We start from the raw sequence: 16,648 nt of genomic DNA, 5'->3' as shown, positions 1-16,648 counted from the left end.
TTCTTATATTTTTGAATAAAGATGTTACCAAATTTTTTGACTGTAGAGTGTTTATTGTCAATAATTTATTGTTAAATCTTCATATAGTGCAAGACTGGTAATATTTCAATAAATCAGAATAGAACAGGAAGGTAACAGGAGACACTATGCAATTTGAGACAAGAAGCTGTCCAATCTCTTAACTTCTGAAGGCAAGCTGTTTCACTGGTTAATTGTTCTCGCTGTTAGGAAGTTTCTCCTCAATTCCAAGTTGTTTCTCTCCTTGATTAATTTCCATCCATTGTTTCTTGTCTTGCCTTCAGGTGCAAGTATTCTGGTACTTAGTCCTTCAGATGTTATTGGGATTTTAAATTTCATCAGCCCTATGGTCAAGGATCAGGAAGATGACAATTCTAGTTAAGATGGACCACACTTTCTACATGAGAACATATGACCCATATGTTAACACAAAATTCTATCTAAAGATAAGGAAAATAGCTAATTTAGTTGTTTGGATTTAGCCAGATATTAAATTCTACTTTACTCATCCAAGAAAACTGCAAAAACTGAGAAGTGAATTAATTTCAAGTACAAAATGAGTTTTGCACTATGAATCCACAAACACATTAGATTTTGTGTGCATAATTTTGGGAGGGAGCCTGCTCTATAAAATGCTAGAATGGGTAATAATATAACAGAGAAGTATAACTGCCCATGTTTCTTTTAATTATCATGCAGATTAATATCAAATTTAATCTTCAGTGTCATTTGCTTATGTTATCTAAGGCAGCACCCAGCCATCAGAAGAAAGTAATAAAAATTTGAGAAGTACATAAAACTAGGGAGAAAACCCGAGTGGGAATTCTCAAACTATTCTAGGGCCAAGCATGTTCATTTGACATGAAATGCTAATAACTTGAAGGAAACAAGGCAAGACAAGAAACAATGGATGGAAACTAATTAAGGAGAGAAGCAACCTGGAATTAAGGAAAAACTTTTTAACATTGAGAACAGTTAACCAGTGGAACAGCTTGCCTTCAGAAGTTGTGGCTGCTTCATCACTGGAGGTCTTTAAGACTGGACTGGAGTCACTTGTCTGAAATGGCATAGGGCTTCCTGCTTGAGTAGGGGTTTGGATTAGACCACCTCCAAGGTCTCTTCCAGCTCTATTCTCATTGATTAAAACAGGTGAAAATGTGTTAGAATCTATAACAAAGAATATCCCTATATATTCACTCTCCCAAATTTTGGAAATGTTCGACATACTACCAAATTCAACGAAGAAGCATGGGCCAAGAAACGTAAGTTTTTTGAACTAATGCACAGAATCTGTTTCAGCTTTCTTTGCTTTCCTTCCAAGCCACTGTCAATTATTTCAAATTTCAGAAGTTGATTGATATGTTGCATTTTTTTCACTTGATGAACAATTGTAGCCTGATGCAGTCTGGCCTAAGAAGCAAAAGTGATTCTTTTCATTTTTCCATTAGCATACAGTATATTGTGTACAGATTCAATGTATCCACACAATCACTAAAAGGTTCGCTATAAAAATCAATAGGCAACATGCAATGTTTTAAACTTTCAATACTTAAACATTACCAATTAAAAAAATTAAAAGGTACATGAAATTTGGCCCTAAATGAATTTAGATTAATGGCTTCCAATTGATGAAAATAAGATACTAAGAAAGGTGCAGTGGCAGGTAGAACTAACTGCTGGAAAAGCTAATGAGAAAATGTGCCCAAAGAAACCCTAACAGAACAGTAAACAAAGGAGAAAAAAGATAGCAGAGCTTTTTCTCAGAGCTGTTATGAAGAAAAACAAAGCAAAGAAGGGTGTTCTATATATTCCTTTTGAGTTCTTGTCATTTACCAAATCACAGGAAGTAATTGTTCCATTCTGTTCTGAAATGGTCAGAACCACTTCAGTATTATGTCCATTCCATTTTATTTATTTTATATCACACTTCTTAATCACCCATTTCCTTCAGAGCATTACCCTTATAAGAAAAATTTAGGTGACTATAACAAGTAGAAAGAGAAGCAACAAAGATGATCAGGGACTGGAAATCAAGTGCAACAGGAGAGACTGAGGAAACCGGTCAATCTTAGTCTTGAAAAAAGACAGCTCAGAAGGGAATAAATACCAGGGCACAAAAAATGGTCTTAATTTTCAGCAAGCCGTTTTCCTGCTGAATGTTAGAATAATTTTCAAACAGGAGAACCAGTTCAACAGTCAAATCAGTTTCTGTAAAAAAGTAGAGTTTCCATTCACTTGAAATCTAATATAATCTCATCAGTCATTTGTCAGGGATTGGACTCAATCGTCTAAATAAACTATATCAATGATATAATGTACAATTCTATGACAAACAGGATGATTTTAAGAGTCTGGTGCAAAACAAGTCTGCAGACATGAACTGCAGTATATACCTGGAAGATGTGTGTGTGTGTGTGTGTGTGTGTGTGTGTGTGTATACGTACATGTGCAATATCAGAGAAGTACATTTTCCCCATCTCAAGCTACCTGTTACTTACCAGAACAAAGTCAATTTATTTTGGAACAGTAACTTCAGTGAAAACAGAATTAGAACTCTGTTAGGGAAAGATTTTTATAAACTATCCCAGGCAAATATGAAGTTGTAGGCCCTTGCATTTTTAAGACAGATTTTGTATTAAGAGCAGCATACGGCGAACGTAAACATACTATATAAACCATTGTCAAAAATGTAAATATTATACGAATAACTCAAATCCAGAATTCTGTCAGGAAAGCAGAACAGTAACTGAAGACACAATGGGCACCAGAGGCCAATTCCAAAAGCCATCAAGAAAAAAAAATTGTCTGCAGGATGAGAATGGGTATCTCCTTATGTCAATGCGATTAGTGTAGACACACACGTATAGATATCCATTTTTTTCTTGCTCAGAAATGGAAGAAATTGTGCACTGGACATCTGCAGCATGTACTGTTCTCTAAGGCTGTGCAGCAGTTTGGATTCAAAATGGGAATAATGATTCCAGGTAGGGGGAGCACTCCCATAGAACCCATTGAAAACTACTTAAAACCTCTGATTGCTAGAGTGTTAGCTACCGCACAATCCTAACAAAAAAAGACAAACTGAAAATAAATACTATGTGAGTAGCTCTGGATGCTCTTTAGCATTTCACCCTTTGAATCCGAAGCATTGTGGAGCCTACTTATTCTCCACTTTGTGAAGACCTTATTGTTCTGAATCAGAAATGGAACCCAAATGTGCTTTCATTCTGTTAGTCTCCATGATTTCTTTCTATTAAGCCTTTCAAATATCAAATATCTTCCTTGTTTTCTTTCTTGACAAAAAAATTAATGGGAAACCACAGCTCCATTTTTCAAGTTTGTTGCTGAATTTCAATAAACAGAATGAGTTCAGGGGATCTGGGACAAAAAAAAAAAAGGCCTCATAGAAGAATATAGCCTGATTTCTCTATCTTTCAGAAGCAAACGTGATGCAAATGCTAGTTTAAAGACACATTAATCACAGAAAAACCCCAATATCATTTACTTAACACCAGTGGATTTTTGAAATTAGTGGTCCCGTAGCAAGCTGACTTTAGAAGATGATTGAGTTTTGCAACTGGACTACTTGAAGGGAGATGGCAGCATGTTTATAGACTAATCACTTATAATGAATCCATGTGCAGGCAGTGTCTTGAAACTACAAATAAAGCAAAAATCTAAACAAAGAATCCGTATCAGCAATACACCTGAACTGGTATTCCAAGAGCAAATTTATAGTTCTACTAGAAAAAAATGAAGGCCTCAGGTCTCTAGTTCTCTCAAAAGAAAATGACATTAAGGTAAGCACAATTAAAATAGGAATGTAGAGAACACTAGCAGCATTCTGCAGTGTTTTTAATTCAAAAGGGCTCCTCAAGGAATAGCAAAGCCACCACTGTACCAAAATTCAACACCAGAGATAAATTAAGTTTCTTGGGCATGCTATCCCCCAAAGAACTCAAGTGATTGCCATTGGTTAGCTAACCATGCTATGCTACCCACATGGTGATGACTGCAGTTTGAGTGTAAGGTGTGATTGTGTGAAATCCAGTGGCAAGTCTGCTTAAATTGTCATTCAAGCTGTTGTGAAAGAGTGATCATGTAAGTGACTAATATGAGATGGGGATGATAAAGGGGGATGCATTTCATATTCCAGCTCTTTTGTTTTTCCTTTTTGTATCTATGATTACAGCAACCAATTGCACTGCAGAAGGTCTACCAGACAGGCTAGTGCATGCACTTCCTACAGTGCCAATCTTTTTTTTTTTAAATATAAAAGACTTTCCTCAAAATTATCCTCTTTCTTGGAAAGATCTAGTTGACTTCCAATGGCACCTCTAAGCCTTTCTGATATGACCTCAGAAAGTTAAAATACAGAGTAGTGCAGAAAAAGAACCCCATCTCTTGTCCAGTAATTCTAATCAACTGGACAAGCATCAAGAAAAAAATTGTCTGCAGGATGAGAATGGGTATCTCCTTATGTCAATGCGATTAGTGTAGACACACACGTATAGATATCCATTTTTTTCTTGCTCAGAAATGGAAGAAATTGTGCACTGGACATCTGCAGCATGTACTGTTCTCTAAGGCTGTGCAGCAGTTTGGATTCAAAATGGGAATAATGATTCCAGGTAGGGGGAGCACTCCCATAGAACCCATTGAAAACTACTTAAAACCTCTGATTGCTAGAGTGTTAGCTACCGCACAATCCTAACAAAAAAAGACAAACTGAAAATAAATACTATGTGAGTAGCTCTGGATGCTCTTTAGCATTTCACCCTTTGAATCCGAAGCATTGTGGAGCCTACTTATTCTCCACTTTGTGAAGACCTTATTGTTCTGAATGGAACCCAAATGTGCTTTCATTCTGTTAGTCTCCATGATTTCTTTCTATTAAGCCTTTCAAATATCAAATATCTTCCTTGTTTTCTTTCTTGACAAAAAAATTAATGGGAAACCACAGCTCCATTTTTCAAGTTTGTTGCTGAATTTCAATAAACAGAATGAGTTCAGGGGATCTGGGACAAAAAAAAAAAAAAAAAAAGGCCTCATAGAAGAATATAGCCTGATTTCTCTATCTTTCAGAAGCAAACATGTGATGCAAATGCTAGTTTAAAGACACATTAATCACAGAAAAACCCCAATATCATTTACTTAACACCAGTGGATTTTTGAAATTAGTGGTCCCGTAGCAAGCTGACTTTAGAAGACGATTGAGTTTTGCAACTGGACTACTTGAAGGGAGATGGCAGCATGTTTATAGACTAATCACTTATAATGAATCCATGTGCAGGCAGTGTCTTGAAACTACAAATAAAGCAAAAATCTAAACAAAGAATCCATATCAGCAATACACCTGAACTGGTATTCCAAGAGCAAATTTATAGTTCTACTAGAAAAAAATGAAGGCCTCAGGTCTCTAGTTCTCTCAAAAGAAAATGACATTAAGGTAAGCACAATTAAAATAGGAATGTAGAGAACACTAGCAGCATTCTGCAGTGTTTTTAATTCAAAAGGGCTCCTCAAGGAATAGCAAAGCCACCACTGTACCAAAATTCAACACCAGAGATAAATTAAGTTTCTTGGGCATGCTATCCCCCAAAGAACTCAAGTGATTGCCATTGGTTAGCTAACCATGCTATGCTACCCACATGGTGATGACTGCAGTTTGAGTGTAAGGTGTGATTGTGTGAAATCCAGTGGCAAGTCTGCTTAAATTGTCATTCAAGCTGTTGTGAAAGAGTGAACATGTAAGTGACTAATATGAGATGGGGATGATAAAGGGGGATGCATTTCATATTCCAGCTCTTTTGTTTTTCCTTTTTGTATCTATGATTACAGCAACCAATTGCACTGCAGAAGGTCTACCAGACAGGCTAGTGCATGCACTTCCTACAGTGCCAATCTTTTTTTTTTTAAATATAAAAGACTTTCCCTCAAAATTATCCTCTTTCTTGGAAAGATCTAGTTGACTTCCAATGGCACCTCTAAGCCTTTCTGATATGACCTCAGAAAGTTAAAATACAGAGTAGTGCAGAAAAAGAACCCCATCTCTTGTCCAGTAATTCTAATCAACTGGACAAGCATCAAAGAAAATAAAGCACCTTATCAAACCAAAGGTACCTTCATGGAATCTCCTTCCTCCCAGAAGTGAACAAGAGCACAAGCTCTATTTTTGCAATTTTCTCACCAAGGCAAATTCTCAATATTTTCCTGCCTCAGCTGCAATCATCTGACCCCTGTGAAACTTTGCTTCCCTCTTATCTGCCCCATGTACTGAGATGAACCTGTAAACATGTGAGCTCAGTGATCTGAGGTACTTCACATAAAACTTACTCAAGTATCAGTCTCTTCTTTCAAAACATTAACTTAGGGAAAAAATGATTAGAAGAAGTCACTCTGACTCTTCTCTTAATTTTGTGAACTTTTTTTCCCCTCCTAAGCAGATGGTTTGACAGTAGCTACCTCTGAACAACATCACTGATTTCTTGAACACAAGACAATAAGTTATTAAGTACAGGATTTGCTCCAGGCAGATTAGCAGCCATCGAGGACACCTGCAGTTCCTGCAGGCTAAGTTCCAGTTTGCTTACGGCTTCCCGGAAGGCAAATTTGTTGCGCGTTTGGGGGATGCAATCCACATAACCTGAACAGTAATCTAATAGTTGGTGCCCAGTATCCACCAGTTGGCTATTTGTGGTAGGCTCTGCAATGGCACTGGAGAGGAGGTCTGCACATTCCAGAAGCGCCTCTTTGTTGATCTTGTCTGCTGAGATTCTCTCAGCTGTCTGTTTGGTCTTTCTCAGAGCAACTTTAGCTCCCGCTGTGCCATTTGCCATTTTAGCAGGTGATGAAGACAATGGCAAAGGCACTTGAGGTGGAGGCATTATTGGCCTTCCAGCTTTTCCACCAGTAGGTGCCACCGTTACCTTTTTGCTGCCCTCACTATCTTGCCCATGCTGTACCAATGCTCCATTATCCAACTCTTCTACTGTATCTGAGGTACCTGGAGGCTGATGAAGGAGCCTCAGGACTGCTTGTGGTGGCGGTGGCGGTGGAGGAGGTGGAGCACACTTTGGTTTTATCCGTCTGGGTCTATCCCTGTCACTAGAAGCAGTGCCCTGATGCTCAGATAAGAGCTTGAACCGATTCCCCTGAGAGTCTGTGCCAATGAGCTGCACCTCAGCTGGTGTATGCTTTAGAGTAGGTGAGATGAGAACGGGCACTTTGTGATTATGAGTGGTTGGAAGTATTGCTGCAGCCTTGGCTGGAGAAGGCCAGCCTGGTTTTTCTTCCCCTTCTACCGAACCTTGTCGTATCCCACTATTTTTTTCTTTGCTTTTCAGGCTTGCTGCTGCTGTTAGCCCTTGACAATCCTTCTCTGAAACAGATGTGTCCACAGAAGGAGTCCTGAGAGGAACAGCTGTAGCACCCCTCGGCAGCAGTTTAGTTTTTGGTCGGCTTCTGGTCAGCGTATGAATATCTTCACACCTTTTAGGGAGTAGATCATTGGACTTGTCTGTGTTCTCTTCGGGCTCGGAGGAAGTGGATACTGTCCTTTCCAGTTGAACTTTGGACCTGTGGCAATTTCGGGGAAGAGTCATTGCCATTCTTTCCTGCTCAGGAAGACCTGCAGACATGGAAGATGTGGAGTTTGATCGGGGAAAAGGTTTTGAAGCTTCATCACCTGCAGTGGGTCTCCCAGCTCGTAAGCCAAATGTCTTTTTAATCAGGCGAGGTGTAAAGAAGCCTGTGAGGCCTGACCAACCACTACCAATGCTTGTGCCCCCACTGCTGCTGCCACCACCATCTTCCCCATAGAAGTTCCGCTGTGCAAAGCTCCCAATATAACACTTGGATAAGCAAAGATTTCCATCTTGCTGGGAGGGAGTAAATGAAAATCCATCAATATGCTGCAATGGACCAACTCCGGAAAAATTACCCGTTAATTCATACTTCTTATGAGCCTGGTTTTCCATTTCACGGAAGGAACTGCTGCGTTTGGGAGGTGTAGGGGCATTTTTCTTTTTCATAAATGAGCTAAAGAAACCACCTTTTCTGTCTCTGGTAAAGGTAGTTTCTCTAGTATCTTCTAACAGGCCACTAGGTGACTTGTCTCTCTGTTTACGAGGTAGTGCTGGGGATCCGCTGGTCTGCTGTGTGCTTCTGATAAAACCTAGACAAAAGAACAGAGAAGTCTGCTGTTCATGGTGATCCAGTAACTTTGTGCCTCCTTCACACTGAAAGGGAAGGGAACAGCCTTACTGTTCACCAGAGAAATACTGATATTTAACTTTTAAAAGAAATGAAGAATGGGATTTGGTCTGCAGAATTATCCTTTTTGCCCAGCAAAAGCAGAAAAATTGATAAGTGGCACTGAAGCCTTAGAAATCTGGAGTCTGTGCTCTTTGCTGTGAGGGAAAGCATATTTAAAAGGCTTCTTTTTCCTCTCAGCAACCAGGATATGTGGTCGTGGATACATCACTGATATCTGGCACAGTCCTTCCTTACTTTTAATTTCCTAGTCTTGACTCCAGTGATATATATTGATTTCAGATATTCCCCAGCATGTTATACAAATGAGTAAATTTCTCTATATTATGTTGCTTAAATTTCTTCTTGTTTTATAATGGTTATTACTGCATTCTTAGCAAGAAAAGCAGTTAATTTACAGTTGACTGGATTTACGAGGGGAAATATTACTACAACATTACTTTTAATACAGAAGTCAGATTAATTTAGGAGCTTGCACATTCAAACTGATCTAATATATAATCTAAAAAGCTGATACTCTGCTTCCTCCACCATCCATAAATACACAGGGATCTAGCCACTTTTTATATCTATTCACCAGCGGAACAAATGTAATCACCCATTTTAATTACTTATGGATATTTAAACCTGTTCCAGAAGATTGGTGTACCCTTCACATTAGATTTCAAGATTTATTTTTTTTTTGAGAAGATGAGAAATCATGTGTTGCAATGTTAGTTTAATCCAATTTTTCAGAATCTTTCCCTTTCTTTGAAATATTATTTCCCAGGACCTAAGTCCCTGAGTCTGGATCACTCAAATAACATACCTGGAGCAGAACTGGATGCAGAGTGCTCTATGATCTCCTGTGCTCCTTCAATATTCTCTTTGTTTTCTGTTTGTTTTTTTAAGGTTCTAGTCTTGGAAGGAAGTATAGGTAATCGAGGCAAATACGGAACTATTGAAGAAGAAGATGCAGTCCTTCCAAGTTCTTCTGCCACTTCTGTAATAATTAATGAAATAATTTGTATTCATTAATTAGAGGTTGTTTCAGTCAACCAAATCTAAGCAAGAGGAGAATCAGCTGAAGTCAATGCAACAAAATACACATATGCAACAAAACAAACATAGTACATGACTGCAATCAAAAGTGTATTATTAACCATGGAAATGTTTAAATGTTCCCTACGACAAAAATGCTTTTTGAAACAGTGAAGTTTTTGGAATGTTATATTGTTATGTTACTTATTTTGAGGACCATTATCACCGTACCTTACATAGTTTGGATCTTTTGCACATATTTTCCATGCCCACAGATTTGATGGGCAGATCTATATAGGATGAGTGGACTTGAAGATATGCACGGTAGATAGGGCTTTATATATAATGACTGGCACACTGAAATGCATTTGGAACCATATTATTAGCCTGTGCACTTCCTACAGCCAGTATTGGGATTGCCCAATTGAAATTTCCAGATGGTGTTCAACAACAGTCCTGAATGAAATTATAATAATCCATAAGGGAGATGAAAAGAATAAGTGCAACTATCTTCAGTGTCCCATCTAGGTAAGGTTACATTCAGTTCAATAACCAAAGGTGGACAAATGCTTTCCTGGTTATAATGTCCACCTATCGTTCTAACAGGCGCAATGAGGACTATCTAAGTGCAGGTCTGCTCCCAATGGGGAAGCAATTTCACTGAGAGTCAAAAACGATACAATCAATGTATTAGAGCAGAATTGGTGGGTTCCTAAATGAATACCCTCTTTCTCTTGGCAGGGCTAAATCTGAATCAGTTATTCCACATCCAGGCTCTGACACACAACAGATGATGGATCAGGGCTTTCACTGCAACCCATATATGGCCATAGGGGTACACAACTAGATTTCATACTGCATAAATGGTACAATTAGATATAAGACCAAGCTCTGAAGCAGCATGTGATGGATTGCACAAGAACCCATTCTATAACAATTAACTGGACCCTCCCACTCAGGAAGGAACACAACCACCATAATATAGTTACTTCAACTAACAATATTTGATTAAGCCAGAAAAAGAAAGGAAGGAAGGAAGGAAGGAAGGGAGGGAGGGAGGGAGGGAGGGAGGGAGGAAAGAAAGAAAGAAAGAAAGAAAGAAAGAAATCCAGTAAGTATCACATAGTACCAAATATTGCCAAAGGGTTTAGACAAGCATAGTCAAGTGATCTGAAGATGAAAAATATGGTTTCAATTCTATGTCCAGATCTAAATCCTGATTGCAACAACTTTAGGCAACAGCTTTTCTAAAGCTCTTTGTAACAGTTACCCTACTGAAACACAGAGCAGAAACGGAAAGAAAGAGCTGGTGCTAATAAGAGATGATACAGTAAAGTTTCTATATTCAGTTGCATAATGAGATAGTTTTTAGGATTTCAAAATGCCAAAGTAGCAATATATTAGGCCATATAATATAGTACTGACAGATGGTAGCAACAAGACTATTTTCCAGAGTCTAACAATTCTGAAGTATGGTTTCTAATGAATCAAACAGCCAAATTATAGAATGCCTTGAATTTTATTTGAAATAAAATTTTACCGTGTGCAAAAATAGGAATACAGCATCTAAGTGTGACTCTTTGGAGCAGCTGTTTCTCTTTCTAGAACGTCATATGGGAATGGGCACAGAGAAGGCACCTGTTTAAGTTACACTGGTACATAAAAGTTAACTTTATTTAAAATAAAACAAGGTTGAACATGAGACAACTCAAAAGCCATTCTATCCATCTCTATGATTCTACATAGATTTTCCAAAGAAAACTAAGCTCTAATCTGCATACTGATCAACAATGTATGGAAAAACGACTTTTTCTCAGAATATACTGTAGTCCCAACAAATTCCTTCCAGCTAGTTTCAACTTGTTAAAGAAATGACAAGTAATCTATCTGAAATTAAGTAAGATCATGATTGTAGCAAATCATACTACTTCAAGATAACTGATTTATGGATTCATTGGTGAAGGGACGTTGGTCTTACCGTGATACGTCCTTTCTCATAGGGGCGATGGGAGGCGCCATTTGAGTTATTCCAGTCTCTAGCTCTATGGTCTCTGAGTTGAAAGAAAAAACTGCTGAGGCTCCGCCTCCCTGGTGACGTTCCCCAGCATTTGACAACGAAGCCGAAGCGATCCAGCTGAAATTAAAAAAACAGGAAACACCCCCACACCCCCACGGGAGTCAGACCTGACCGAAACAGGGTGGGACTGGCGGCTCCCATTGCCCCTATGAGAAAGGACGTATCACGGTAAGACCAACATCCCTTCTCCATAGTGTGGCGATGGGAGGCGCCATTTGGGGATATACCAAAGACTGATGAGCACTACGGGCGGGAACTGGTCTGGGCCGACGACCCTGACTCTTCGTGGACCTTCTGCAAGACCCTCCGCCCAAAGGCAGCCTCTGCCAAGGCATACGCATCCAGTCTATAGTGACGTATGAAGGAGAAGTCCATGTAGCTGCCCTACAACTCTCCTCAATCGAAGCCTGGGTAGCCCACGTTGCCGTTGTAGCTGCACTGCGAGTAGAATGGGCCATTATCCCCTGAGGCACCAGAAGAGCTTGAAGTTCGTAAGCACGTGCTATACATGACCTAAGCCAACGCCCCACTGTGGACGATGTCACCCTGTGGCCAAGAGTTGACGGTTGATAGGAAACAAACAGGGATTCAGTCTTCCGAAATGAAGAGGTCCGTGAGATATAAATACGGAGGGCCCGCCTAACATCCAACATATGCCAGGTCTGCTCCAAGGCATGGCGAGGCCTTGGACAGAAGTCCGGCAGGACCAACTCCTGTGCTCGGTGAAACGAGGAGTTGACTTTTGGTAGAAAGGCAGGGTCCAGCTGTAGGACCACCCTGTTGGAGTGAAAGATACACAGGTCCTTCCTCACCGATAAAGCCGCCAACTCTGATATCCGTCGGGCAGACGTGATGGCCACAAGGAAAACAACCTTACATGATAGAAGTCGGAGACTGGCTTCCTTCAATGGTTCAAACGGGGCCTTGGTCAATGCCTGCAAAACCTTAGCAAGGTCCCAAGTTGGATAACGGTGCAGCGTAGGAGGGCGAAGATTAGAAGCCCCACGCAGAAAGGTACGCACCCTCGGATGATGAGCGAGGGAGCCCCAGTCCCCAAATGGCAAAACGGAACCCAGTGCAGCCACCTGCCTCCTCAAGGTATTAGGAGAAAGCCCCCGCTCAAGGCCATCCTGTAAAAACTCTATCACCTCCGCCACTGAGGCTGACATAGGATCCCAATTTCTTGCACTACACCACTCTGCAAAGGTGGTCCATGTGGCGTTGTAAATGCGCGTGGTCGAAGGCCGCCTGGCCGCCTGCATCGTAGGGATGGCCCTAGAAGAAAACCCCTCTCGCTTCAAGAGCCTCCGCTCAATCGCCAAAGGGTCAACTGGAGCCGCTGGGGCTCGGGATGAAGCACCGGTCCTTGACTGAGGGAGACAATGTCCGGGGGAATCCTCCAGGGCTTGGCCACTGACAGGCCAACCAGGTTGGCGAACCACGGCCTCCTGGGCCAATGAGGAGCTACCAATAGTATCTCTGCCCTCTCCAACAGCACCTTCCTGATGACAGCCGGGATCAATGGTAGAGGAGGGAAAGCATACAAGAGGCCCCTGGGCCATGGGGTCCTCAGAGCGTTCACTCCCTCTGCTCCTGGGGCTGGGAATCGTGACAGGAACCGGGGAAGGTGAGTGTTTGTTGGGGATGCGAAAAGATCGATTACCGGCTGGCTAAACCGGTTGATGAGGGCTGCGAATAGGCTGGGATGGAGCCTCCACTCTGATGGATCCACTGAGGCCCGACTCAGCCAGTCTGCCCTGATGTTGTCCGTCCCGGAAATATAGTCCGCTGTCAGGGACAACAGATGAGTCTCTACCCATTGGCAAAGTGCTTCTGCCTCCAGCATCAGTGAACGTGATCGAGTCCCGCCTTGCCTGTTGACATGAGCCTTCGTTGTGTATTGTCTGTGAGAAGAAGAACATGTCTCCCCCTCACCAGTGGCAGAAAAGTCTGAAGAGACAGACGCGCAGCCTGCAGCTCCAGCCAGCTGATCTGTTGATCGAGCTCCAGCCGAGTCCAACGTCCCTGGGCCACCTGGGACCCGCAATGTCCTCCCCAGCCAAAGAGGCTGGCGTCCGATGTCACCGTTACTCTGCAAGGTTCCCTGAAAAAACATCCCCTCCTGATGGCTTCCGACTCCCACCAAGAGAGAGAGAGCAGCACTCGTGGAGGCACCCTGACCCGAGCCTTCGAGGAACTGGTGCCCGCCCTCTGAAAGGGAAGCAAGAACCACTGGAGTGGTCGAGCATGGAACCTTGCCCAAGGAACTATGGCCAAGCAGGAGATCATTTTCCCTAACAGTTGTGACAATCGGGCAACTGGTACCGTCTGGTTCTGCCAAATCAGCTGAATTAAAGTCTGTATGCTCTCCTGCCGCTCCTGGGATAGGAACATCTGACCCGCCCGAGTGTCTATCAGGGCCCCCAGGTGCACTAACCTCGTAGAAGGTATGACCTGACATTTTTTCAAATTCACGGAGAATCCATGATCCCTCAGAGCACCTAAGGTTGTAGCTAAGTCTTGTTCTGCTAGCTGCTGGGACGATGCCTGGATGAGAAGGTCGTCCAGATAACACTGGATCCTGATAGGGATGGACCTGAGGTATGCCGCCAGGACAGATAAAATCTTGGTAAACGTCCGGGGGGCCGAGGCCAATCCAAACGGAAGGGCCCTGTATTGGAAATGCCGGCCGGCATAACAAAACCTCAGGTACTGCCGATGGTCTGGACTGATAGGTACATGGAGGTACGCTTCTGTGAGATCTATGGAAGCTAGGAAGTCTCCCTCCCTGATCCCCGCTAAGATAGAATGCAGGGAGTGCATTTTGAACCTCCTGTACCTGATGTAATAGTTCAGTCCCTTCAAATTGAGACTTGGTCTCCACCCCTCCGAGGCCTTTGGAATGATGAACAATATTGAATAAAACCCCCGCCCCCGTTGCTCCAACGGAACCAGCTGAATGGCCCGAATATCCAGCAAATGCTGAATAGCCGACTCCATGAGTCCCTGTTTGACTGGGTCTCGAGAAAGTGGGTAACGGAGGAAAAGCCTCGGAGGAGGGAAGAGAAATTCGAGGGAGAGCCCTGCTCGCACTGTCTCCCTGACCCAGGTATCTGTTGTTAGGTCATCCCAACGGTCCGCAAACAGACCCTGCCTGCCCCCAATAGGAGCCTGGAGCCAGTCGTCACTTGGAACGACGAGCTCCTCTCCCACTGTTGCCCCTGAAGGGCTGGCTTGATGGCAGTTGTCTACCTCTGGCAAAGGAAGATCTCTCGGTCTGGTAACCTGACCGTGACTGAAAGGGTCGTTGTTGTCGGGGAAAGCTAGTCCCAGCCCCCCCCAGACAGAAGGAGGGCCGCCTATAGTAGGGTGACTGACGGAAATCGCCCCACCTACTCTGAGATGGAAGCACCTTCCTCTTGTCTCTGGTTTCAATTAATAAAGGATCCAGAGACTGGCCAAATAAATGTTCCCCTTCAAATGGGGCAGAAGCCAGTTTCCATTTATGCTTAGCGTCCATGCGCCAGTGTCGTAGCCAAAGCAGACGTCTAGCCGTGACAGATGCTGCCATGGCCCTGGCAGAAAATTTGGCAGAGGCCAAGGTTGCGTCCGCGGTGTACTCTGCAGCACCTAAAATCTTGGAGAGATCCTGATGAGCATGTATATCATCCGGCGCTAAGTGAGACTGAAGTTGTCACAACCATCGAACTGACACTCTAGTAAGGAAGGAAGCCGCTGTAGAGGCTCTAATAGCCCAGGAATCTGCCAGGTGAGCCCTGCGCAGGGCCGTCTCCTCTCTCTTTTCCTCTGCCCTCAAGGCATCCTCGGCATCAGGTGGCAAAACAGAAGAAGAGGTCAGAGCAGCCACCGGAGCATCCACCTTGGGAATGTCCAGTAACTTCAGTAAGGCTGCCTCCACTCCAAAAAGTTGATTCTCCAACCCAGGGGGCCTGGAAGCTGTAGCCGGTGAGGTCCACTGCCTTTGTATTAAGTCCAAAAACATCTTAGGGATAGGAATGGTATCTGCCTCCACCGTCTGCTCAGTGAACAGGAAATCATCCTGTTCCCCGCTATCTAAAGCGGACCCAGAAGCTGCAGGTGCCTGATCCATACGTGCTGTAGCCCGAGCCTTTGCTAACAAAGGTTTTAGAAAGGCAGGATTGAATAGACCCTTGAAGGGAGGTTTTGGTCGGGCATCTTGCTCTGGTACAGAAAAATCCTCTTCACCTTGCCACTCCCCATCGTAATAACTAATTTCAGAGGGAGCAGGAGACACAGGTTCCTGGTACTCCATCACTGGAGACAAAAGTCTCCGAGAGGCCTCTCCCTGCCCCAAAGAATACAAGTGGGCAGTTGGTTGTGACTGCTGGCGCCTTTCCTCGGCAATGCCTCGCTTAATGGCCTGCTCAAGCCACCTCTTCATAAACTGTGGCATGTCTTGTTCTCCCACTTCTCCTTGGTGGAGTCCCGCAGTGGTGGGAGTCCACGTTACCTCAGGGGCCCTAAGTGGTGCCCCAGAAGACCCAGGCTGAGGGAGAGGGTCAGTGAGGGTATCAGGTGACCAGGGCCTGGTAGCTGCAGGTTGAAATGGTATGTTCAGATCCTGCTGAGGAGGCAAATCTGGGGTTGGAGAAGCCATCTGATGATCAGAAATGGCAGAGTCTGAAGGGGCCTGAGGTAAAAACTCTGCTGAAGCCTTGGCAAACTCTCTATCCATGGCTTTCTGTCGTGCCCGGTCAGTCTTTTCTTCAGTCTTGGATGTGCTAGCACGGACATTGGTCCTGGTACAAATCTTAGCAGTTGCAGCAAGGCTGGCTGTTCTAGGCTTGACTGGTGCTCTGCCCCCTCTATCTGGCTGAGGTGACCAAGAACCCTCTGCAGAAAATGCAGCCTGCCTATCAGAGTCTCCCATGGTAAGTTAGATATTAGGCCAGAAGTCTCTGTAATCTACAAAGGCAGGATAAACTATTTGCCAAATGACCAACTCCCAAGTCCAGTTTCTCTTTCTATTTGCAAACAGACAGGATAGAAAAGAAAAAATACAAGTCTGATCTCCACGATGCAGACAAACTGGAATCTTGCAGATCACTTGTAGATATGAGGCTCTTCCTGCAAAGTTAGCCCGCAGGCACAAAAACAAAGGGCTGGAAAATTACCAGGGCTCCCATCCCCCACTGCAGATAGCCCTGCCAGCCCTGTGGCCATAAAGCAATGGGGGGGGGAGGGGAGGGAACAAAGCCGCCCATACAGGAAGCAGCA

The 16,648-nt window shown here is 43.2% G+C and overlaps 1 protein-coding gene across 1 annotated transcript in view; it reads right to left on the bottom strand.

Annotated features, from left to right (window-relative positions):
* Positions 1–4,465: 4,465 nt before the first annotated feature.
* Positions 4,466–16,648, bottom strand: part of ABL2 (ABL proto-oncogene 2, non-receptor tyrosine kinase) — a 57,659-nt gene continuing 45,476 nt past the window's right edge. The window contains exons 10-11 of the mRNA XM_058178684.1: positions 9,101–9,274; positions 4,466–8,194 (exon numbers count right to left, since the gene is read on the bottom strand). Coding sequence (XP_058034667.1) covers positions 6,480–8,194; positions 9,101–9,274 — 1,889 coding nt within the window. The 3' untranslated portion in view covers positions 4,466–6,479. The remainder of the gene's footprint in view (positions 8,195–9,100; positions 9,275–16,648) is intronic.

Source organism: Ahaetulla prasina, chromosome 3, assembly GCF_028640845.1.
Source record: "Ahaetulla prasina isolate Xishuangbanna chromosome 3, ASM2864084v1, whole genome shotgun sequence".
Classification (NCBI taxonomy): domain Eukaryota; kingdom Metazoa; phylum Chordata; class Lepidosauria; order Squamata; family Colubridae; genus Ahaetulla; species Ahaetulla prasina.
The sequence above is the reverse complement of the archived record's forward strand: the minus strand, read 5'-3'. Positions and strand labels throughout refer to the sequence as shown.